This window comes from Larimichthys crocea, chromosome X (assembly GCF_000972845.2).
Source record: "Larimichthys crocea isolate SSNF chromosome X, L_crocea_2.0, whole genome shotgun sequence".
In the NCBI taxonomy this organism is placed as follows: domain Eukaryota; kingdom Metazoa; phylum Chordata; class Actinopteri; family Sciaenidae; genus Larimichthys; species Larimichthys crocea.
This window is the reverse complement of record NC_040020.1, coordinates 2747486-2773831: the sequence shown is the minus strand read 5'-3', so window position 1 is coordinate 2773831 and position 26346 is coordinate 2747486. Positions and strand designations below refer to the sequence as shown.

Genomic DNA, 26346 nt, shown 5'->3' with positions numbered 1-26346 from the left:
AGACTTCCCTGTGAGGATGAAAAGGTTGTCAGCGAAAATTACAACATAGAAATCACGTTTTTTGTTTTTAACAAACATTTCTCAAACAAAGCAAATAGTGACTTTGTCAGGGACTATTTCTGCTGTGGATTAATACACCTTTGATGCTCTGACAGTATTTACAGCACAGGACAAAACTACAGTGGCCATGTTTCATTGTAATAAGTAACATATATCCAGAGCAAATTCCTTTGTCTATGACAAAGGGAAAATAACTGTGCTGACTTATCATTTAAAAAGACTTTGGATGGGTGTCGACAAACCTGTATATTGTCAAACTTCCTGAATTCATTTCAATGTGGTCCCACCCATGACCACACAGCTATTGGAGTTGGGGGCAGCCATCGCCACGTAGATGTCCTCTTTAAAGGAGAAGTGTCTGCTGACATGGACTGAATGGGAATGGACTGATGACGCACAAGTCTGCGAGTGCACACAAAAAACAGAAACTGCTAGACCTGCTGACAAAGTGAAAGAACCCCACTGCTTAAACTACATTTTTTTTTATGCTGTGAAAAGCTTCTGGATGACACTGGGTTTTATAGTGTTTATATTTGATTTTCGGCATATTCTCTTTGTAATATTATTCTTGACGTTTCATCGTGTGTTTTCTTATAGGGCGCTAGTGTTATGCAACAACTGAAAGTATATTTAGGTACCAGTATCAATACTGGAATGATACGGTTTGTTTAAAGGAGCATTCTGCTGAAATCGTCGTTGAGTATCAAAAAACTGAACACTCCAGGCCTGAGAGTGGAAAAAGTGTCAAAATCTATCACCACATATGTAGAAATGTCTTCACCATTGATCCGATCGATACATTCTGTATGTTTCAAATCACAGTATCACCAAGTATCACCTCCTCATTGCTCTGAGGCTTTACAGACTACTACTACTTCATCAACAATCTGTTTTGAGTATCTGAGTGTGCAAGTATGTATGAGTATTCTAACTATTTGCACTCTCATGACTGCAGCATAACACATTTCTGTACAGGAACTAGCAGTAGTTGGCAGTTTTACTGTCCTAGCTCACCTGGACTCGCGTAGCCTTGTCTTGTTTTTTGATTCAGTGCAGCGGTAATGTGCTTATACAGACTGAGGGGCAGATGTCAGCAAGACCTCCTTAGTGTCTTAAAGATCTCAGCATCATCAGATCTCTACTCTACTCTACACCACAAAACTGTATGTAGTAGTTGAAAGCTGGCCCTGTGCAGGGCATGAAACTAATGTTAATGTTATCTTTTATTTTCGATTAGAACAGAAAAAACTCATTTCAGAGTACATGAACACATTGTGTTTTTTCTCTTCAGAATCTGATCAGACAAAATAAAAAATAAATAAATAAATAAAAAAAGACAAAATATATTCTGCAGAACAATAATAAGCTAAGATTTACTATTTAAATACAACTGAGACTAACTAACTATATATTTCTAATGCTTTGTCTGAAATATCTGACATTAAATAGATTTCTATGATATTTGGTACAGTTATCTATGTTCTTCATGACTTTTGTGATCCCCTGACTGTTTTTTTAATAGCACTACCATTAGGTTGACATTTGTGGTTTTAAGTGAAATGGTCTGACAGACTACCATTCAATTTACTCCACTCAAGCTTTGTTTATGACTATGCAAACACCTGCAAAACGATTGACATTCACATCGTCCTCAGTAGTACTTTGTGTTCGATGCTAATTGCAAATGTCGATAACAACGTTAAACATTATACCTGCTAAATCTCTGCACTTTTCCTGCTGACGTTGGCATTTAACTAAAAGCCCGCTGTGCCTGAGTACAGCTCCCCAGAGCTGCTAACATAGCTGTAAAGTCTTTGTTTGTAGACGTGTGTGTCTACAGTATATATGAGTAGGTGTTTTCAGACGTACACATGTTGGCAGGCCTTTTGGTTTAGAGTGCTGAATAGTGCATGGTAGTGTCTTGTTGAATTATTTAACAGTTTATTGATTTCTTCTTTTCCTCCTCCTTTTTTTTTTTAACATGATGTCTTTAGCTGTGCCTGTACTTTCATAAGCGCCTTTCATGTGAACTTATCATTTTACCTGTGGAGATACACTCGCCCGGTGGAATGGGAAGGTCATTGAGCCGCTTGCCCTTCATGTCCCTTGGGCCTGCGCAGAAGAATCCGATACTGTGGCATTTGTGTTTTTCAGCCATGTCATCAGCCATTTGTTTCTCACAATTGCACTGGAAAACGTTGCCGCGCAGCTCCTAATGTATGACAGAGGGACATCCAATCATCAATATGAGAAGGTTGAGATGTCACAAAACCCAGAGAGAGTGCAGGAAGTCATTTAAGGTGTTCCTGTAAGTGACAAATTTGTGTAAAATTCAAATTTTGTCCTACTCCGTGATATTCAATACGTTACTGGATAAAAACCTTTCATCTTAAAGTGTACAGGAGCAAGTATAAATAGTAATTGGTTATTTAGATGATAAAGTATTGCAGTTTTCACATATGAAAATAGTTTGAGCTGTTCATGTTACAAAAAATGTTTTTAAAATGGTAATAAAAAAACAACAATTTCATCAACATATAAGAAGTCACCCTACAACTGTTTGCATTAAGAGGACGGAGACACTTGATATTTGTGATATGTGGGTTCAATGCTGCCAAACACAAAACACAGCCTGAGTCAGCTTCACTTAGGAACGCATATGGAAAAAGACACACACACACACACACCGACACACACACTGCTGACACCACAACTGCTTACTCACAGTTCGAGCAACGAATCCAGTCAAAAAACAGATCTCTTGGCAGAAACCTCATCTTGTATTGGCAAGTGACCTAAACCGGACACACACACCACACAGAGAGGGAACGAAGAAATTCTCATTATTTGCTCACATATCGCATTATTTCTTCTATCACATGTACTCTGTAAAATAAGGTATCAAATCCTGTACAGATGGTAAAGAGAATGACAGCAGACTTACAGATGAGTCAAATCTCGCAGACCACGAAAGGCATTTTTGGTGATCGTTTCGATCTTGTTCCCTTCAATGAATCTGTTCGGTGAGTTACAAATGATCAAAATACGAGTCAATCAAATATTATGTAACATCATGGATATGGTATATCAGTAGTGTTGATACACATGCCAGAATATTATGTATATTATCGACATTATTTCTAGCCCATCGATTTGGCTGGAGGGGAAAGTTGGGTGTTGGAGACTAGAGGGTGGGGATGAAGTAGGAGAAATATCAGCAGCATGATGTAATACAGCCCTTCAACATAATGATTCATTATTACGAAGCAAATTGACTTTAAGTGTAAACATCTGCATGCAAAGAAAATCACAAAAATGACAAAGATCAGAGAAAACAGCACAAGTTTGTCGAGTAATACTCACAAATATTCTAGATGTGGAAGGCCAGAGAAAGCATCATCTTTGATTGTGGTCAGAGAATTTGCATTTAGAAGTCTGTAAAGGAAAAAAAAAGAAGAAATGCTGCCTTTGTCACTTTTGCTTCTATTTCTAAATTAAAAAAAACCCAAATTAGACAGAAAAGTTGACATAGTGATTATCCATCTACTTTTTAGTTGGTTTGTCAAGAAAAATCAATCACCCATCAGACCAATGAATCAATGACAATTTCACCTGATAAAAAATCACACTTACAACAGCTGAGGAGGGCATGAGTGCAAACATCCCCTCTGTAATTTCAGTATAGATCCCTTTACCATGCTCCTGTTGGGGGAGAGAAAAAAAAAACACAAAGCAAACTCGGATTGGACATATTAACACTCTGTACCAGACACGCCAAGTGCCAACTCTGCAGGCAGCACAGGACAGCAAGGGGAAAAAAAGCCTCCTTGTGAATGCAGCATTGATTGTCTAATGCTTTATAAAAGAGAATCCAAGAAGACGATTAGTTACTCACAGTGAGTTGATTTCATTCGGTATAGTCCGTGGATCTGTAAAGTACCGACGCAGATGATGGTCTCCTTGGAGCAGGCATCCTGAAGGACATTTGAAATTCTTTTAGATTCAGCTGCTCCATAAATGTACAGAAGCGCAAAACCGGTCAGTAGCCACTGCTTAGTGTGTGCATGTTGCCTCTTGGACATTATAATCGGAGAGAGAGACCGTGGTCGGTGCTGGCAGCAGCTTTTACCCGCCTGGGCGACATCAAAATGCAGCACTATAGTGGAAAGCCCTGACACGGCTGATACGGCTGCAGCTGCGTCCCGGAAGGCTGCTTCGGTTTCGGACAGGGGGGGTGAAAAAAAAAAAAAAACATCCACTCAATAATGAGATTTATTTGGAAAAATTATATATATTTTTTTTAACTATTATTAGAATGAATGCCACAAATATATTTTTAAGTGATATTCAAGATGGGTAACACTAAAACACAAAAATATGATAATTTAACAGGCGTTGAAATGCACGTGCAGACCTTATCACGTGACACACTGTGCATCTGCATACCAGAACACTTTATTTAATGTCCCATAAAAAGGGAAAATACATTAAGAAGAAGCTGAGTATAGCTGGGACAGACTGTAGATCATGTTTGTTCTTTGATCCATCCTATCTGCCTTCAGGGCTGTAATGTAATCTGTTGTGATGCATTCATCTTCGAGAAAACAACAGGAGGGTCATCTTTCTGTGTTAAGATCTCTACACTGGATCAACTGCAGCCCTGCACACACACACACACACACACACACACACACACACACACACACACACACACACACACAGTTGCTGTCACATGAATGGACCACACAGAGGGTAGTGCTGATAATCAAAGGAGTTAGTGATGGGATATTCAGGCTCTTTTTAAATGAGCCGGATCATTTGGCTCAGCTCACTAGAAGAGCCGGCTCTTTTCGGCTCCCAAATGGCTCTTCATTTTACCACTTTAAGCCAAATTTAGCGCTGTTTTGCCTTGTGATTTGTATTTGACACTGTATCACTTAAACTTCAATAATTCTTCTAGCAATTGCATTTACAGTGTAAAATCTCTTGTAAATCTCTGAAACCACCCATGATTGCACTAACTTGCTGAGACCATTTTGCTACACAAAGCAGATAGAAACGAGAAGGGTTGGTCATTTTAGCCAATTCTTCATCATTCTGTCCTGCTGGGTTATTGCCTTTGACATAATTGGCTTATGAGCTCTGTTCTCATGTCTGTGTAGGTTGTTTGTGGACCCTGCTCGATATGAGAGCTTGACTTTACAAATGCATCTGCATTGACCTTCACGTTTTCATGTCAAAATGCATCCAAATACTACTTCTTTTTCTGTTGTCACTCATCTTTGCACCGCACTCCTCTCTCTCCTTCAGCGCGTCTCCCTCCTCTTGTCTCCTGTCACCGTCTCAGCGCTGCTTGGTATGGTGGTTATGATCCTTGTCAATCCTCACGTGATTGGTTCACTTAAAAGAGCCGGCTCTTTGAACCGGCTCGTTCGCGACAGACACATCGCTAAAAGGAGTCTCTGAAGAGAACAAAGGAGAAAATAGATCTGCTGTCTGTTGGAGTTTGTTTTTCTGTCCACATTGAGACAATTGAAGGTTCTGTATGTAGTTTTTTTGTGTGTCATTGGTGCCAAAAATGTACAATCGCAAATCTTTCGTTATAGAATTAGGTACTGATAATTTAGTCATTGTAAAATATGTTTTCCTTTTGTTTGCTGTGTTTACGACTTGATTCATCCCTCTCTTTCTCTCTTTCTTTTTACTAACACATACATAATGTATAACCTCTTCTGCAATTAAACTATTATATGTTTTAGATGCTTTAATGTAATATAAAGCAGAACACATTGTGAACAACACTATGGAAACATATTTTTTTCATTAGTTTAATTGAAGTAAAAAAAAAAAAAGCTAAACAAGAAGAAGGACACATTCTTTTCTTTCTTTTGTTCCCTTTTCAGGTCTTACAATTATTTTCACATTACAACAAAATGCATGATAAACTGAACTAAGCAATCACATGTTTAATGTAGTAATCTGATGTCAATAGAATAAATAAATAAGTCATGTTATTGTAACAGTGTAAAAAGAAGCTATAAAAACACAATGGGAAGTTATGTTGCATTTTATGTCTTTAAAAAGGCTGATAATAGACTTTACTTTTCATTTGGCATTTTCATTTTTTTGTCCAAAGTTACTTACACTCTTTCCCACATATACATATGAGCCATTTTAAGTTAATAAGTACAAAACAGCCCTAGACTTTTGTGTTTTAACACCCACAATACTATTAACTAAGGCAGCAGGTAGCAACTTTTGTTTTCTACAAGGTAAAATGGCCTGTTTTTGTCAGTGGAGTCTGCTGCTTTGGAGCACAGCTGTTTTTTCCTGGTTAAACAAAAGCTTTATCTTTGTAGAGATAATTTCCATAATGTTGTCAGACACAAAATGATACAATCTGAGCCTGTCGGTGGGAAAGAAATAAGTACTTTTAGTGGATGTACCTTAATGGGTGCATTTTGTCCCCAAGGATTAGCCTGTTCAGTGCCTTCCAATGTAGGCTACCAATTAGATGTCTATTGTCCATAATATGTAAAAATAGGACTCAGGTTTAATAACACTTAATGCTTTGTCTGTATTACACTACCCTCACAGTTACACTGATATTTTCACTCAAGTCATGGCCTTAAAGCTATAGAATGAACTTCTCCAGTATCGATACACTAAATACCACACAGTGCCATCATTCATAGAAAGAAGTATTCACCAAACAATAGGGTTGTTAGTTGTCGCAGCAGGCCCTAACAAGGTGCTGACCTTTGCTGGAGGACCAGTAGTTTATGAGCACGAGTGAAACCAGATACCCATTGCCAGAAGGGAGCAACCGTACATGTCTGCCATTGCTGGCATAATTCATGACAGCTCTGCATCTAGCATTGCTGTTTTTAGGCTAGAGTATCTCTGAAACACTCAGGACACGCGCAAGCTGAAACCAGATGACGCCACGGCAAACATCTCTTCACTATTTCTTTCGAGACAACCATCAAGATGTGATTAAGGAAACCCGAGACACCCGTGGAGAAAATAATTTCTCTTTTAACATTCAGTCTCTGCGAAATTAAAACAACTCATCTCAGGCCGAGCCGTTCGTCCCTCAGGAGCATGACGGGATGCCTGTTATTCGTGACCTCTGACACAGTGAATGTCATATTATTACATTTCGCTCATGTTTTGGATGACACAAACACAATAAAAATGAGCCGGGTTCCTTTTACATACTCACTAGTCCAACAGCGACTTCTGACAAAAGTGGACTTGCACTGTCAAAACCAATAATAATAATAATAATAATAATTGAAAATGATTACAGTAAAAAACTATAACTATAGAGCGTTATGCTAGAGGAGGATAAACACCATTTTTCACAACCCGGCAACTCAAAAGTTGTTGATAAAGGGTTAATGATAATTGATTATTAATTGATAATCTTTACAAATTCAAAGATTAAGCTTGTGCACTTTTAAAAGTTGGAATAAACACAATAAAGGGTCTAAGGATAGAAGGTGATGCATGCACAGGCGGTGATTTATTTGGGCTACATAACTAAAACAGACGGGATGTTTCCCTAACAATAAACCCTTATTATATATTTTGATATGAATGTGTATAAAGTAGTAAACCTGCTGAATCCTTGACCACCGGTCAGTCGGTAAAAGTGACCTGGAGAGATCATTGATCGTCCTTAAGTGAATTGTCATTAACAGTGGTTTAGAGTAACGCTGTAATCCCTCACATCCAGCTCACTAGCTCACATATGACACTTTCAAATCCAAAGATGACCTTTTACCCTTTGAACTATGAAACCCTTGAGATTTAGGAGGGGGCAGCCTGGAGAAGTACGGTGTCTGGCTGCTGGTGACTGCTTCACAGCAGGTGTTCAAGCTCTCAAACTTCTCCAGTTCCCACTGTAGGAGCTACACAAGGCTCAGCAGACTTGAACCAGAAACTCGCCGGTGCTGCTGGACGACACAGGAAACACAACACACTGGAATTATGCATATGTTGAACGAGTCTGTGTTCACAGAAAGCAAAACAATCTTTGAGATTTTTTAATTTGGTTTTCTCTCAGAATCTCATAAAGTAAAATGAAGATTTGTTGACCTATAAGCACCTTTAGGATTTGGGAAAAAATATCTTAATGCACACCATCTGACAGTATTGAATATATGACGCTGTTTACATTGGAGGAAATATTCAAACCTCATTTTTGTTCTGTCAAATTGAAATATTCTCAAGGTCTGCGGATCATTTTAAACATTTTTATGCACATTTCTTCAAACTTCAGCCTGACATATTTTGTATCTTTGCAAACTTTGGGACGATAACTAGAATTTAAAATGAAGTTTTGTGGGTTATGTTTGGCTGCACAGCATAAGTTTGTAACGATTGACAGGTGATAGAAATTATTATATATATATTTACTCAAATGCTTATGTACACATGTAAATACACATTTCTACTCCACTACTTCATTAGAGTTTTACTTCATTTATACATTTATATTTTACATGCATCATAGTACAGAATATGATATATGACAAACAATATGTAAGAGTTAAAATTAGCAACACTTCAACCAATTAAAACAGTATAAACAACTCTATGCATCAGTACTAAAAATATGTATCACTGCTGAAGTAGCAGAAGTACTTTTACATTTCAAACTTTAAATACATGTTCCCAGAAATACTCTTTTACTTTTACTTGAGTAACATTTTGGATGCAGGACGTTTACTACAAATTTTTAAATTCAGGTAAAAGTAAAGAATCATCCCGACTGGCTTATTTGCTGCTTATAAAAACTTTCTTTTTCACATCATGACCTGCTAAAAATCATAAAACAACAATATTTTTGCTGCTGCTAACATTAATGATGATAATCACAATTGTAACTATGCTAAAATACTCTTCTGCTCCATTTCAGACATGTGCATAGTTTAATTAATTATGATGTGATTTAATTACTATTTTATTAATAAATAATGACAAAATGAAATGTTTAATTAACTAGATAATATAATTTTATTAAAAATCACACTTTAACTCACTTAAAATCACATGTTTTTGTCAATGTGAGTACATTTGAAGTCTTTTTTGCAAACAAATAAAAAAAGGACTTTATCATCAAAAGACATAATGCAAATGAGCAGTTGTTTTTCTTCATTTTACTTTGTGTTATTTAATTTAGTTATTAAAATGTGTGTAGTATATGAGCTATATAAACATGTTTTCTAGGAAACAGAGTTGTTTATTTCATTTCACAATTTGTTTCATACTTTTACAGTTTCCTTTTCTTAATCAGCTGTTATTTGTTAGTAGTAGTCTGGCAAATTAATTAACCCTAACTTTATTGAATGAATAAATAAAGTTAAAAAAATCTAAATGTATTCCTGTGGCAAACTCCAGGCTCCACAAGTACCCACCCACCAGAGTTTAGACCCACGTCAGCTCTGTGAGTGGATAAACAACTGTCTGACCAACACTTGTCAACTCTGAAAATCTGTCACTGTAAAATCAACACTTGTTAACACTGGAAGATTTGCTGTGTTACTCTTCAACTTATCCTTCACACTCAAATGGTTATTTTTAGAGCAGGTACATATTGTGTATTCTGTATCAACATCTGATGTGTGAGGGCGAGAGCGAGGGTTTGAAAACGGTCTTTACATGGACTGTTCCTGGTGTTGATTAATAGTGCTCATGATTTAACACCTGCTGTTTTAATGTAGCCACTGTAAGAAACTGATCTCAACATGCTTGCGTGAGCGGTGTCCCCATTTTAAATAGCTGCCTAAATTTATCAGCTTTGTGGAGGTCAGTTCAACCTGCGTGTGTTCGTGTTTTGGCACAGAAAAATCGAATCTTTAATAGCTCCCAGCATGAGGTAAGCCACACCACACGTGCACAAGGGATTTATCATGAGAGTTTGAAGTATAAAAGAGGTGGCTGTACAGTAATTCATGAATATTTTTTCATTTGTTTTATCAGTATCGAACATTTCACTGAGAAGAGTAACTTCGAATTGAAAAAAAAAACATGTACTGAAGCGCTGTTATGTCGTTAAATAGCAGTTCTAGGTGCAAATTGTTGATGTGAAATCTAAGCTTGAGTCATGACCTTTAGTAGTTTATTGCTGCGTGTGTTTGCAAGGAGGCCGAAGCACTCATGCAAAGTCATGGCAGATCAGCAGGCTTCACTCATCAGTATTCAGAAGTACCAAAACACGTACATCAAACTTAAGTAAAGCAAAATGTACTTTAAGTATCAAAATAAAAGCACCTGGTCTGCAGAGTGATGTGTCATATATTAATATATTCTTATTACTGATGCAACAACATGTAAGCAGCCTTTTATTGCTGTAGCAGGTCGTGTTGGAGCTAGTTTTATATACAGTTGTGTATTTTAGTCCAGTGGTTCCCAACCTAGGGTTCGGGCCCCTCCGGAAGGTCACAAGATAAATCAGAGAGGTCGTGAGATGATTAATGGGTGAGGGACGAAGAAATTAAAGTTCTGCTACACAAGTTTTTTGGACTTTGTTATAATCTTGTGAAATAATGTATAATAAAGAAAACATCTGAGAAGTTTAGAGGGTAAATGTCTTTCGTAGAACTATTCAAAACAAGACGAGGGATCCCAACTAGACTTTTTTTTGTTTTCGCAATGAACCAAAAAGGTTGAAAATTACTTTTATTTACAAGCTCATCATATTTTTTATGTAAAATCTAAATCTATAAAGTAAGTAGCAGCTGTTGAATGAGTGCAGCAGAGTGAAAAGAAAACATTTTCTTTTGAAAAGTAAAATGGAAACACTCCAGGAAACCACAAGTGCCTCCCAACTGTACTTAAGCACTTGAGTGAACGTACTCGGTTTGTTTCCACCACTGCTCAAAAAACAGATGATTTCCAAGTGGCTCCACCACATTAATAACACTGAGGGTAAAAGTGGGATTTGAGGGTGACGAAGGCTTTATACTGGTGGCCTCTGTCCTTGATATTGCTGTCAGTGTGCCCTCTACATGGAGCAACTGTTGGCCCAACCCCTCCCTGCTGCATACCACCAATCTGGGGCCCCGTCCAGAAACAACAGTTGTGTCTTCAACACTTAGACAGAGCTCTAATAACTAGATCATTACTATGAACGATAGAATAATTCAGCATTGTCCCTGATAAAGCGCATTGTTATTGATGACCCCCGCGCTTCATTTACTTGTGTCCAGACGCACCCCGGGTCTCACGTGGCCCAGTGGTGGGAGTGTGAATGACAGATTCGATTTGCACAAATCTTGACCCACAGATGAATGGATGAATCTATAGTAAATTCTTTTTAGCTGACTGGCACCAGCTGGTGGTGAATATTTTTCTCCATCAAGGAAAGGCAGGCAGCTGCTCCAGTGAGAGGGCAGAGCGCTGACGCCATTCTCAGCTCCACAAATATCATTAGTACCAATATGAAGTAACTTAGTGCATTATTCATACTACAGGCATTTATTCCAGCGTTGTTTGCACACCCAAAGCACTCTTATACTTCCACCATAACCTCGTATACAGAGTAACAACGTGACCTGTATACCGTGTACACTTGTTGTTATATGTTTAGATTTGCTTTTCTCTGTTGTCTTTGTTTAGCTTCGTACAAATAGTTAATAATTTTTGATTTAAAGTTTTTGTCACCTGATATGGCAAAACAGTGTTTCTTTTGATGTACTTATATGGTAAAATATATAAAAAAACAACAACATTAAATCAACAGTATTATTTTCTCTTTACCATAATATTAGAAAAAGTTCTATCGTATATATTACAGTAACATTTTGGCAAATATAAAATATCCTCTGCAGCCAGATAAATAAACTTATGTTATACAAATACCAAGAGGTGGAATGTAGTAATTTAAAAAGTACTGTACTTAAATACAGTTCTCAAGAAACATTTCCATTTTATGCTACTTTATACGGCAACTAAATCAGATTTGATGGCTTTACTTACTTCCTTAATATAATATCAATATCATTAACTGATATAATAAAATACTACATTATTACACATTAGCTGAAACATTAAAATGATGATTACACATTAAAGGTCCAGTGTGTAAAATCTAGGGGACTGTATTTAATATAATATAATAATATATATATGTTTTCATTAGTGTATAATCGCCTAAACATAAGAATAGTTATGTTTTTGTTACCTCTGGGTCCTCTTTCACAGAGTCCTCCATGTTTCTAAACACTGGCTCTAGTTATAGGCTTTTCATGCTTTTTTTAGTAGAGAGTGAAGCTAGGGGATTGCAATCATCTACACCTTGAGATGTCACTAAATCCCACACACTGGTCCTTTAATGCATCAGTAGTTAATCCAGTAATATTATCCTGAAATGAGCGAGTATTAGTATTTACTTTTGGTACTTTGGGTAAAGCTTGTTGTTAATACTTCTCAGATTATGGATGTTTTTAATTGTAATAGAGTATTTTCACTCTACTTTTACAGATCTGAGCACTTCTTCTAAAGCCCAGATTCAAAAGTTTATTCACATATTTTTCTCTGTCACCTTTCTTTCTGCCTGTTGACAACACACACCTTATATAAAGTGTTATGGGGGTCAGATGTGTGTTGTGCGTCACGGAATAAAAAAAGATGTGGTGTTTGGGTTGACTGTGATGTTTTGATGCGTAAGAAGAACTCATGGAGTGGAGCTGTTCTTCCAGAAAAGGTGCTGAATCTTGGCACTTTTTTGGAGGCTTACGCACAAAGTTGGACTGTAAGATTACGCAGCCTATGAGATTCACACGAGAGAGAAACCATCGTGGGATTTTCCTCGGGACTCCCCCCCGCCACTCTCTCTCTCTCTCTCTCTCTCTCCCTCTTTTTTTCCTCCTCTCTTGCTCTCGGTTTCCATCACGCTTTACCCCTCCCTCTCTTTGCCTCTCTCTCTCTCTCTCTCTCTCTCTCTCTCTCTCTCTCTCTCACTTCACACTCCCCCCCCCCCCCCCTCTCTCTCTCTCTCTCTCTCTCTCTCTCTCTCTCTCTCTCTCTCTCTCTCTCTCTCACCCCTCCTTCTCTCTCTCTCTCTCTCTTCTCCCTCTCCCTCTCTCACCCACTCACCCACCTCGCTCTCCGTCCTCCCGTCCCTCCTGCCTGCAGAGTTTTCCGTCCTGTGTCAGGATAACATCGTAAACGAGGACCACCTGACGGTAAGACCGGACTAAATGGAAGCAGCGGAGGAAACTCTCACTTACCGAGATGTCACCGGACTTCACAGGAAGCTGCTGCCAGAGGACAAACATAAGGACAACACGGACAGTAAGGGCCGCGCAACGGAGACAAACAGCGACGAGTCCAACTATGTGGATCTGGACATGAAACCCGACGTCGCAAAAACAGTGAAAGTAACTTTCACTGGAGAGGGAAACCAGCTGTCTGTTGTGAAGTGCGACAGTTCAAAGCACGACAAGATGGTCTTTGTTGGAGAGCAGTTAGAGGACAGGCCTGTGCCGGGTGAGCCTCCTCTGGAAACTTTGACCAAACTTCCCAACACCGATCAGGACTCGGAGAATGAGAAGCAGCGCCAGGCCGAGCTCGACCCGAGTGACTGCAGTGAACACGTGTGCAGTGAGAGTGATGAGCTCCAATACACTGACATGTATCTGAACAGCAAGACGGAGTCTGATGATGGTGCCAGCGCGGTGCTGTCCGACCACTGCGGCTCCGACACCGTGGAGGACGAGTCCCACTATATCACGACGCACGAAATCCAGCTGACAGAGCTCGACCACGATGTAGATTACGACCTGGGTCGAGGGACCTGTTGGGACTTTGAAGACAACAACCTGGTCTATTCCTTTGTGGATTACGCGTCGTTTGAAAGCGATGACACCCAGGAGGGGACTTTGATACTGGAGGGCAGGAGCCAGCCGAAAGTGCAGTCTAAACCTGGTGGAGCAGTTGTCAGCACCGAGCAGGATGATAGTGATCTTTGTGACTCGGACAAATGCGCCAGCTCAGATGAAAGCGTGTGCAAAAACCAAAGCGGAGACGCCAATGGGGGGGAAATTCATTTATCCATCAAAACATCCTCCAGGGCGGTGAACGAGCCTGTCAACATCTTTGACAACAACACATGTGGGTACACAAAACACTTTGGAGACAGGAGCCACTTCTCTTTTGTGAGCTCTGGCGCCAGACCGGGGCCCTTGTGCGATAGAGCCCCATACTTCATCCCTGCTCCGGGCCGTCAGCACCTCGCAACCAAACTAAGACGGAAAGATATTAATGAGTATTCCAGTGGAGCGTCCAGCTCCATTAGTGAGCTGGACGACGCCGATAAAGAGGTGCGTAATTTAACCGCCAAGTCTTTCCGGAGCTTGGCATGTCCCTACTTTGATGCCATTAATCTAAGCACCTCTAGCGAGTCCTCTATGTCAGAATGTGGGCTTAATAAATGGTCAGCGTATGTGGACTTCAATTACGGAAACATATCACGGGGAAGAGAGCGGAGCGTAATTGCGCACAAGACTTCCAGCGCCACTTTGGAAATGAATAAGACTGTGGACGGTAAGAGACATGGTAAGTCTATTACCGGCATGAAAGCTCCACAAACTAAAATGTACGCACTGAACAAGAGAACAACCTCTCAGCAATCGTCCTCTTCTAGCAAAAATATCGATTCGGCTCAGCCAAAGCAGCGTGGAGTCACGCTGAATTTTCGCTGTAATGTTGAAGCGCCTGAAGGCGCCAGACGCCCAAAATGCTCGAAGAAAGCACGACCCAATGAGGGTACCGGGACTGTGTTGTCCAGGTCAGGATGTGAGATGCAATGTCACATAGATGGCACGGGCGACACGCACAAAAGAGCAGTTTTTGCATCGAGTCTGTTGAAAAACGTGATTTCCAAAAAGATGCAGTTCGAGCAGGAGCGCAAAATGGAGAGGGGTGAAAGTTCTGACACATACCCAGCGCTCTCCCCGAGTTTTCAAGGACGAGGCTTCCAAAGACAGACATCAGAGTCAGGCTCAGGATTTACTGTTAATTCTGCTGATGATCAACGCGTGGAGGGCAGCAGACCCGGATCCTGTGAGCCTGCGGAGGAGCAGAAAAGCAACAAACCGACAGATAATTCAGAAAAATCACAAGCTGAGCCTCCAAAAGCAACTCTCAGCCTAGGTCACAGTAGTGCTTTTAATTCAACGAAAGAAGACGAGTCAAAACCTGCAAAGGAGGCTGAACCCACATCTGTAAGTGACACACAGACCACAGCGAAAAAAGGATTAGACACCAGCAGCATGCTGACAAAACTGCTTTTCGTTCCAAGCTGCCAGCTCCATTCAAAAGAGAAAGGTTTTACAGAAGACTTGCAGAGCCGTGCACCTGTGACAGTCGCACCTGCTGGTCCACAGAAATGTGAAAAAGAGTTCAAAACAGGCAACAATGGAAACATATTAGGCAAAGAGGAGAACAAGAAGGGGGGGAAAGCCCCTGAGATAAACATATGCCTGAGGAGTGTGAAGGAAAATAAAGGCTGCACACTGAATATTGCCAACCTTTTAACCCCTAAAATAAGTTACAACACTGTTAACACATTCAGGGCAGCAGGCGATGCCAAATACCACATTTTGTCCGCTTCAGATAAAATCCCAAACTTTACTGTTAGAGACATAAGAGACACCAAATGCAAGTTTCAAACACCAATATATCATGTCAGAGATGTCCGTAAACTGGTCAAAAGTTCGTATCGCTTTGTTTCTTTGGATAACAGTGAGAGTAAATGTTCCACGGCAGCTGATAAACTCGAGGAAAAGGCCACAAAGGAGCCAGTTAAGCATTCATTACCATCTCCCATTGTGATTAAATGTCACTCCGTGAAAACAAACGCCAAACAGCAGACAGCTGAGGTGTCGCAGAAACAGGCAGAGGCAGGAGTCCCATCCGAAACATCTCAAAGTGAAAATACGCCATCGCATTGCACAACTAGCAGGCCGCCAAATGCAGCATCAAAGCAGCTCCACCCCGACCAGTCAGAAATTCAACCCAATATCGAAACCAAAGTGACAAAACAGAGGCAGGAGAAGTTTGCAGGCGAGACAGCCGACAGGAGAAACGAGCCGACGATACCAAAACAGGCGGCGTTAGAGAAGCTCAAAGCTGCCGTCAAAACGATGGAACAGCTTTATGTTTTTGACAGGAACGAATGGAAGCGTAAAACTCAAGCTCCGCAGCCGATCACAGACAGCCACGTGTTGTCCCTTATTGCTAGGGAGGAACAGGGAGCAGAGGAGATGGACACAACAAACACTGAAAGGATAACGCAGTCGGTGATAGATAACACAGACGCAGGCAAACCACAGGACGATAAAGGAGCTCTGAATATCATACATGTCCCGTATAGCGATGACACGTTCAAAACACAATCACAGCAGAGTAAAACGTTCAGTAACAAAAGCGTCCTTCATTTTGGCAATAAGGCACGCGTCAGCATTAGTTCAGTCAGTAACTCTATTCCACAAAGCTCTGCACTCCAGACATCATCGACTATGAAAAGCTCAAACGCACCGGTGGCTCCACTGTCGGTGAAAATAGAACCCCCGAAAAACAACCAGGTGGAGCAGGGAAAGGTCAAAATCATTCCCACTAATCCCACTGTCGCACAGGCCTGTTCAGACTCTGAGAACTATTTAACCATACCGGGGCTCGGGTACACGAATGAAATCAAACTGCAGAATCGAGAGTCGAGGGAGGTGAGTTCAAACCAAATCAAAACACCAGAGCAGAAAAAGTCTCCGTTAATCATGGAGTACCCAGCTTCAAGCATCTACCATCACTCGGGGGCAACACCGGTGCTTCAAGCACAACAGCAGGTGTTGTGTTTCTCTCCATCTATCCCGGCTGTGTCACCTACACCTTCTACCGGAGAGACAGCCCCACAAACCCAGCGCAAGATGCTGCTGGACCCCACTACAGGACATTATTACCTGGTGGACACTCCCATACAGGCCACCACAAAGAGACTGTTTGACCCCGAGACAGGACAGTATGTGGATGTACCCATGCCCCATTCTCCTGTGGCACCTGTTACCCCTGTCACCACTGTGCCTCTCTCTTTGTCCCCCCTGGCTCTGAGCCCAGGAGCGTACGCCCCCACCTACATGATCTACCCTGGCTTCATTCCCTCACCCACCCTGCCCTCCCAGGCGGTGCTGCCACAGTCACTGTGTCACTCTGAGGATGCAGGAGGAGAAAAGGTAAAGAACGCCAGAAGCCCCAGATTGGAAACTAATACAACAGGCGGCGAGAGTGCGTATTACAGCGCAACAGGTGAGGCTCCACAAGGTCAGCTACCTGTGAACTTGGGACATGTGACCGCCAGAGGAGGTGCAGCAAGCTCTGACAGGAAGCCAGTTATCAGCATCACAACGCAACAAGGTCCAAGAATCATCGCCCCACCCTCCTTTGATGGAACAACGATGAGCTTTGTAGTGGAGCATCGGTGACCAAGGAAACATCTCATCATACATGTAAGTCAGCACGTATTCCACACGTTTGTTCAGGGTGCACTTTGTGTGTGGATGATGGAAACTCCCTGAATAATGTGACTAAAATCACAAGATGCTGCTTTTCTTCTGCTTTGTACCCGTGAGTGTAAATATGATTTTATACATTTCAATGAAACCAGATAAAATATCTAAATACATGTGTTCTCTCTCAATTAAAAGTCACTCACTTTTATAATACTCTTTTCTTTTCTTAATATATTTCTCTACAGTAATATGTTTTTTATGCAAAACTTAAAAAGGAGCCTTTTCTGACTTATTTTTAAAGACATCTCTCAGCAAGTTTTTCCTCACTCGAACCGAGGGTCTAAGGACAGAGGGTGTCACTCCCTGTACAGATTGTAAAGCCCTCTGAGGCAAATGTACTTTGTGACTTTGGGCTATACAAATAAAATTGATTTGATTTGATTTGTTTAATACACAATCCACATACACTACACGCAGATTTTAATCAAACTTTGATGGAACATCCTCAGGTCTGTGCAATAGCTGCAAGGGGGAACTATTCTTTAATTATTGCCTTTCAAAATGTAGCCAAAAAAAAAGCCCAAAATTTTTTCTCTTTTTTTTTTTTTTGAGGTTTTTAAGATGAAGAAGAAAAAATTTGACTTAAAGTTAATTGACCTTGGAGAGAGTAGATTAACAAAACTATTTTAAGGTCTCCATCAGTGGATGGTGTATGTTAACATGTGGTAAATTAACTTTGAGCTTAAAGGGATTAAATGCTATTTTAAGGAAGTGAGAAAAATCCCCATTTTATTTTATAATGCTAAACAAACAAACACACTTTGGATTATCTAAAAAAAAACTTTTCATAATCTGCATATACACCAAAAGCCACTCAGTTACACCAACACTGTAGCCATGTTCCACTCCTCTTAATTAATAATCCATGCCCTAATTATTAGTAAGATTTCTAGAGTTTTTGTGATGCTGTATCATGTGGTCTCATTGTTCATTATTCCAACATCCACACAGTCATGTGGACCTGCGTAAAGTTCCTGATGGACCGCACAAGTTTTTACATCATTTTTGTGTTTTAAATGTTGCTCGAGCAGCAGTCCAACCCGACTGCTTCAGCGGTGGCATGCCAGTGTTAATAGACATGCAGTAGCTTCATGACAGGCAACCCGATTCCACTGAGATGCAGCTGGGCCTGCTGGGAGACGGGATTTTCAGCCGCGGTCCACAGCGAGTTCCCTTTTCTCTGCATTACACATCGTCGGGCTATTTTGATAGTGCGAGACGAGTTTGTTTACATGGTTTATTCTCAGGGTGTGAGAGGAAACTATTCCAGCCAGTGACACCTTACATCAAGTTATTCTTAATCAGTGTTATAAATGCTTTAATTGCTCGGATAACGTTACAGTCCATTAATGTGTTCGTTCCTTGTTTGTGACATTTCATGAAACTTTGTCCCGGCTGAAGGAGTTAAGATCTTTCTTGCATTAATATACATTAAACCATCAGTCCGCAGTTGACAATCAATTAATGATTACAGCCACTTTAGCATTTTCATTAATTCTAACAATACAACAACCAAACAAAATATGCTGAACTTGTGTAGTTTATAGTCTTTTGGCTCAGATGTAATAAATAAATATGTATCTAAAAAGTTCAGTTAACAAAAATAGTGAAAAACTAATTTTCCTCCAAACCTTGCAGATATTTTCACTCTCCAAACTCTCCAATTTCTCTTTCCAGAATAATTGCAGTTTGCCAGTTAATCCACAAACCTCACTGTAAATAGATTCCTTTATAGATAGAATAGATTTTTATATATTTAAGTGAACGTATCTTGAGTTGCCTGGAAATTGTTTTTGGTGTTCAGATGTGATATATTCACTTACCTGCACTAACTTAGTAGCCAAAGTGTCAAAGACCTCAAAACCTCTGTAAACAAACCCCAAAACTTTCTGCTAGACTGGAGACTTAAGTAAACCTCAGACTTTAGGCACAGCGATATGATGTTTGTTACAGTGCAACCTGCTTTTTAGCTCATCATTTGCTGCAGCTTGACCTTAGACTGCACTGTGTCAACCTCACCTGTGAAAGCATACTGCATAGCAAGCTTGTGTCATGCTAATACAAATATAGCAAATTTACAGTATTCAGTATTATAATCTAATTGAGTTTTATCACTTGTTTCAAAGATTTACTTTTTTTTGTTTTGTTTGCATACACAACAAAAGTACATCCATTTGACTATGTGTATGTCACATTTTAATATTATTTCAGAAACTCAAGTGAAGTCTCTGGAAACAAAAATCTGTTTTTCAACTTTTTTAGCTGTCAGAAAGAGAAGCTAAATGCTGTTTTACATTAATGATGGCTTCGTTCCATGTAAGTGATCCACATGAATTATTACATACATAAATACATTATTCAGCCTGTTACAAGTAAAAGTATTTGCATCAATAATAAAGTACCAGAAGCAGAGAGGGAAGGGTATATACTGTGTTTGATGGGGGTATATTTTTTAAGCATATGAAACATGTATTTTGTCCCTTTATAGACAGGCAGCAGCACTTTGCGGAAGTCAGTGAGTCGTCCTGGTTCCTTATTTGCCGTAAATATTTTTGGGAAGGTCTGACAATGACAAACAAAACGCAGAAAGGAAAGAAGTGCGAAAGACAGACGCACAGAGTAATCCACACTCTACTCTTAGAAAACTTCTCATACACTCATATACACACACTTACAACTAGTCACAGTCCATTCTCAGCTAACGTGTCAGAGAAATAATACAACTGCATCAGCATGAGAGATACATGTCAGCTGGGTGCGTGGCAGTCAGGGGCCTAGCATGGGGTTGAGTAGTGGTGTGAAGAGGAATACAGGGGGCGGGGGGTGTGTGTCTAAGTGTCTAGGTGTGCATGTGTGTGAGTGTGAGTGTAACTGGTGGTGGGGGCGGCGGGGGTGTTTGCACCGTGGGGGACTCGGGGGCATGGCTGAGATAGTGATGCAGGAGGAAAAGGTCAGGCAATGTAAAGTATTTGTTGTGCTGATGCAGGGAGAGGACAGCTGCTCAGAGAGATCAGATGCTGCTGCAGCTCCAGCTTGGAAGCGAGTCTTGCGGGGCTGAGATGGGGTCAACTTTTTATAGCCCCCTCCCCCTCTGCTTTTTCCTAAACGGGGAGAAGGAGGTGGAGAGCTCTGTCGACCTCCAGCACTCCCACGTAAACAAATCACGCAAGCGTGCCTGCTGCAGTGATTTGGCTGAATCTGGTCAGCTGGTTCAGAACCAGGAACTGAATCAGTTGACTGTGACTTAGGACAAAGACTTCTATGATAAACTGGACAATAACTAAAAAATTGATTCTTCTCTAAAATCTCATCTTTAACACCCGTTTTATGTCTTCTCTGTTACTCTCTAGACACCACCGAAGAGTCTGCCTTCATTCACCGAAAGTGCAGTTTTTACCCCCGTCACCCCGCCCCACCCGTGATCTACTTCCCAGGACAACTTCCACCAACAGCAATTCCCGTCCCCACTCTTCTGTGTTGTTTGTTCTTGCAGCAGACATTACTGTAATCTGTATGCATCGCAGCACTTTGTAGGGTAAATGCATTCAGCCTCGTCCTCTGGCTGATGCGCTGCCATATTGCTTTATGTATCTGCTTTGTAATACTTTCCGTTCGGCTACTGTCTAGAACTCTTGAAATGCTGTTTGTGCCCTGAAACATGTCTATTCAAAAGGAAACAAGGCAGATCTTCTATCACAGCTAGAGCTGCATTATTTTATTATTGCGATAATGTTAACATGTCTTTTAAAGTGAGACTATCTAACTTTGCAAAGGGAAAAACAAAACATATCTTACTTGTATATATGAAAAAGTTTAACTCATAGGCAATAAAACAGAATATAATACTGTAGAGGATTTGCTGCTACAACCTTTCTTGGTTTGGTATGACCTTGTTTGCAAACCTGATATATATTATTGTGTGACTGATTGAGTTAGTTACATTATTTCTCTAGTTGCGCTATTGTTACAGATACATGTTTGAATGATTTTATTACAAAGATAAAAACAAATGGTAAACCCATCATACCTCTCCAGGAGACATGTTTGTTGTTCTCTGCATGTGCATGGATGTATCAGGCTAGATACTTTACAGTTTGTCCCAATGGCCAAAAGTGGTACTGCAACCAAAAAAGAATCCCTTGCAGCCAAGACCGTCACTTTAAAATTTCCACTTCTGGAGGAACTGTGGGCCATGTTCGAAGCGGCTTCTCAAAATTATGGCCAGAAGGTCTCCTGTGCTTGTTGTGCCTGTAACAAAAAAAAACCCACTAGTGAACATCACCGATGAGGCAAGGCTTAATCCAGGCTGTTAACAACTCCGAGGAACTCCTTCTCCTGACTCCAAAGCTGGAAGACTTGAGGAAAGCCGTATCAAATTAATAGTAGTCTTAGAGTCTAAGTTGACACTCCTCGTTTTCATGCAAGGGTCAAGTACATTGCCTAGCCTTCCGGTGAAAGCCGAGATGTAGAGTTTTCTGTTTGGTGGCCTCATGATTGCATCTCTGCTTTTTGTGGATGATGCAGCACTACTGGTTTTATTAGTCTATGACTTCCACTGTGCACTTGTTGATGTTTGTGGCCTTGGTTAAAGTGGCGGAGACACAGGATGATGTCCAGTCTGGTAGCTTGTTAGAAAATGGTGGATTGCTTCTTTCACGTTTTTTTAAGTGAGTCACTACCCAAAGTTAAGGACTTGGGGTTTTGTACACACGGGAGGACAAGGTGAAGTGAAACTGACAGACGGATTAGTGATATGTCAGCAGGGATGTGGACGCTAAACGGTTGTGGCGAAGAGATAGCTGAGACCAACTGATCTCCAACCCTCCCCTTTCGTCATAGCTTTGGGTAATGACTGAAAAGTTGCAAACACAAGCCAAGCAGGTTTGGGCAGCTGATTTGGATGCCTCCTGGGTGCCAACCTGTAGAGGTATTCCAGACACAACAACCGGCAGATTCAAAATATGCTGGAGGGGTTTAATATCCCATGTGGCCTGGGAATACCTCAAGATCCTCCAGGAAAGAATGGAAGGTGCGGTGGGAAGACTACCTTGATGGATGGATGGATGGATGGATGGATGGACGTCAGTAAAGTAATTGACAAAACACTCTCAGAGCTTCACACTTTCCTGCAGTTGCTGCTTGTGGCCACAGTGGCCGCTGTTAATCAAAAGTTACATAGCCTTGCTTTAATTCAGACAATTATATAATCACTTACATTGAATACAACCTGTAATGTGTACTTTACAGTTTTCTGAGGACAGGGACCATTTGACTGCACTGAATAAAAAAAAAAAAAAAATCAACAGATTAATGTTGAATCACCTATTTTGAAGATAAATAAATGATGGACACCTGGACATTGCTATGTGTCATATTACGTCTCTGCAACACTAATTTGGCACATTGAAAATAACATTTTCATGTTTTTTTTTAGGAGTCTGTGGCTCATGTTGGACTTGAAGTATGTGTAACCTTTGTGTCATGTCTCACAAAATGCTGATAATACCTGCACAAGTGAATGCTGTATGCAAGCGGTGTTTGTTTATACTTTTAAAAGCACACTCCTCACATGTTCCAGTGAAAAGAAAAAAGAAACACACCATGTGTGTGTTGCTCAGATGAAGCGGAGCTGGGATTCTGGTTTAACAGTGTACTTAGGTCAATATTTCCTAAGTAGCGTTAGGCCTAATGAGTCAGAGCCAGCTGAGATATTTAGGGGATAACTTCCTCTATTGGTGTTGGGGTTTATTTTACACTTTTGTGTAATGAGATGGGAATTGTGTGCATCTGAATGCGTTTGTGTTTGTGACTGTGAGTTATGTACGGCATTTCAGCATTCTGTGAGCATACAACAAGGAGTCATGTTACTTCAGCGTGGACAGGAGCGTACACGTGTCGGGTGTGTCTTTACACTTTACGCACAGCAATGTCAATTTGTCTTGTTCGAACGCCTTGACCTCTCGAGTTTAAACGTGTTTGAGGTTTTCATTAAAACGACACATGAACTGATCCACACATTTGATTACTGGTTTTCTGTACAGTGAGCTATGTCTGTGCTGTTTCCTTTTGAATATGCAGTGGCGCACCATAGGTCATTGTGCTATACTTGACTCAGTTATACCAGCATCCCATGTAGAAGTAATGCAAACCGTAGATTGCTATATTTGTGTTTTAAATCTGAACACATATTAAAAGGTATTTGGAGCTGCTGGTCAGTCTATGTACCTTAAATTCTGTAAAATACATGTTATTATACCTCTGTGACAACAGACTTTATATAAATTGCCCTATGAGTTGATTTCATTTTAAGTGATATGAATTCATGCAGTGATTTGAAAGATTTGTTGGCTGTGCAGTAGATTGGACATGGTTTGCTCTTTAGAGCGACTTAACGGTAGAACATTTAATGCATTTTGAGGTGAAGTTAAATCTGTACAATTCATAACAAGCTGTACTTCTTAATGTTTTATGTGTCCCTGAGGCAGTTGAGAGCAATGCAAGCTCAAAACACATTTATTTGGAAAATGATAAATCTGATGCGTAGAAATTACTTCTTTTTTTCTTTTTTTAAGTATTCAAAGAGAACTGCGAACAAGCCCAGAGAGATATGATATGCTACCTCTTGCCAGAGAGTTTTTAAAAGTTATATGTTTGATCAGCAAGTTGTCCAAAGGTGGAACATAATAAAACATAGATTTCACAAATTTGAGATGAAGCACATTTACATATCATTTTGAAACCCTGTGAAGACTAACATAAACAAATAAATATAATCTTTTTAATTTTTATAAGCTCCAGTAAACCAGCTATTCTAATTGTGTCATAAAAAAACGTATAAAAAAAAACGTTCTCCCACATTTTATTAGTTTCTTGTATGACCTTTATCTGTGAATAATAATGTACTTAATGCACTTGGATTGTCTCTATTTTGTCACCGACACTGACAGCAACGAATGGCTGTAAACGTTGGCGATAGCAGGAGCACAACATGGACTTGTTAATTGTAAAATGAAACATTGTTAATTGTTTCTGCTGAATTTTACCCAGAGATGCACTGTAACATAGAAAATCTCATTTGTTTTAAAACATTCTTCCAAAATGTCCTTCAACAAACCTGCTGACTTTGAGGTTAAATACGGAAAACCGACTGTATCGAAGCTTGCTTTTGTTATAAAGAGAAAGAAGGTTAACTGAAAGTGAGATGGTCTGAGATAAGTGCATTCATGAACGTTCAAAGAAAAAAGGGCACACATCTGAATGAAATGTCATACTGTCATATAGTGGCATTGTATATGTTTTATGCCTGATATGACCTGTGTTGTGTGGCTGCCCCAGAAAAGGACAGAGATCAGGATGATAGCGATAGAGAGATACCTTGAAAGGAGAGTGCGCGTGTTTGCACTTACAAGCTTGAAAGTAATGAACATGATGAATGAGTGTAATGTAGACTGACAAACCTACATATGTTTGCAATAAATTCAACATGCAAGCTACTGAACATGGTTGTGTCCGTGAATTTAAATCATTTTAAGGTCGAGTTGTGTTTGAATGAAATATATTTTGCTGATTTGATCGCTCAAAAACCCCAGATGAACTCTTTGTTAAAGAAATTAAAGAGTGAATATGTAGTAAATTCACTTTTTTGTTTGTGTGTTACAGCACTCATCAAGACACAGGGGAAAAAGAGGTGAACATTATAATGAGGCACTCTTTGTAAGGGTTGTAATGAATTAGAATTGATCTTTGAAGTTAATTAAAGTTAGTTCATTATAATTATTAGTAGTATTTATTTTATTTACTAATCACGAATAAAGACCTTTATAGTTACAAAACTAGTAAACCCTTTAAACCCTTTGTAAGTGATGATGAGAAAGTGGTTCCAAACAATGATACGTAAATATTTAATTTACCTAAATTTAATTGAAACATCAGTCTGTCTGCAATGATTATTAAAATAACAAACAACATTGTGTCCAAGCATTCATGTGTCTCACACAACTTGTTGATATTCCTCCTCAAACAGATTTAATAGATTAAGGTTTTTGAACATTTTGATATCCTGTGTTGACCATATTTGAACTTTCCTCCCTGACCTGATTAAGGTGGCCGTCTACAGTTTGAACCATGACCAATAAAGTTTCACACACAAAAAAAATAAATGACAAGGGTCAAAGGGAATCGAACAGATTTATGCCAACACAAATACACATTTGGCATCTGCCAGCATGCAAGGTTAGCTTTCTGGTGACACTGAAACATCACCCCGGCCGAGGCTTAAGTTTAACCTGACAGTTTGCTGCTGTGTTTACTCGGTTGCCATGGATGCAGCGAGACTGGCAGACACTGGTTTTCCCCCAGCTGCTCTCAGTGGTTTCTAAAGAATCTACATTAAGGCCCAGTTGTTGTGTTTAGATGCCAGTAGGGGCTCTGATGTCACAGCTGTGACACAAGAAAAGTCAAGATTTATTGCTTCACCTGGATCAACAAGTGTAGGTTACCACTGAGCCACTAAGGTACATTTATCTCCTTGGACAGAAGACAAACTATCAATACAAAGTAAAACCGTGCAGTACATGGTATGGAGTTGAGAAAAAAAAACAAAACAAATAAACTGTACAGGTTCAGATTATCCAAGTTTGCCATCTTCAAAAATTCTGATGCCAGTTTCTAAACCTACAGGAGGAGGAATTATACCGGGATCACTGGTTTG

At 40.0% G+C, this 26346-nt stretch overlaps 1 protein-coding gene and 1 long non-coding RNA gene across 3 annotated transcripts; one reads left to right on the top strand and one right to left on the bottom strand.

Annotated features, from left to right (window-relative positions):
• Positions 1–2841: 2841 nt before the first annotated feature.
• LOC113746569 (uncharacterized) lies at positions 2842–3495 on the bottom strand. Its single transcript, XR_003462959.1, has 3 exons — positions 3424–3495; positions 3005–3076; positions 2842–2855 (listed from the first exon to the last, which is right to left on the bottom strand). It is a non-coding gene; the product is annotated as an uncharacterized LOC113746569 (long non-coding RNA).
• A 9681-nt stretch (positions 3496–13176) lies between these two features.
• Positions 13177–24864, top strand: LOC104930205 (Hypothetical protein). 2 transcript variants are annotated; one of them, XR_002042476.2, is made up of 3 exons: positions 13177–17573; positions 20987–21871; positions 21926–24864. XR_002042476.2 is itself a non-coding variant. In XM_010744931.3 (2 exons), exon 1 carries the CDS (start codon positions 13272–13274, stop codon positions 17547–17549), a length of 4278 nt encoding a protein of 1425 aa, XP_010743233.3. In that variant the 5' UTR covers positions 13177–13271; the 3' UTR covers positions 17550–17573; positions 20987–24864. The 2 variants fall into 2 exon arrangements, 1 of the variants encoding a protein (XP_010743233.3); XM_010744931.3 differs by having other exon boundaries at positions 20987–24864.
• The last annotated feature ends 1482 nt before the right edge of the window (positions 24865–26346 follow it).

What these genes read in the sequence shown, in the direction of transcription:
- LOC104930205 (XM_010744931.3), top strand. Translation starts at nt 13,272, where the DNA reads ATGGAAGCAGCGGAGGAAACTCTCACTTACCGAGATGTCACCGGACTT.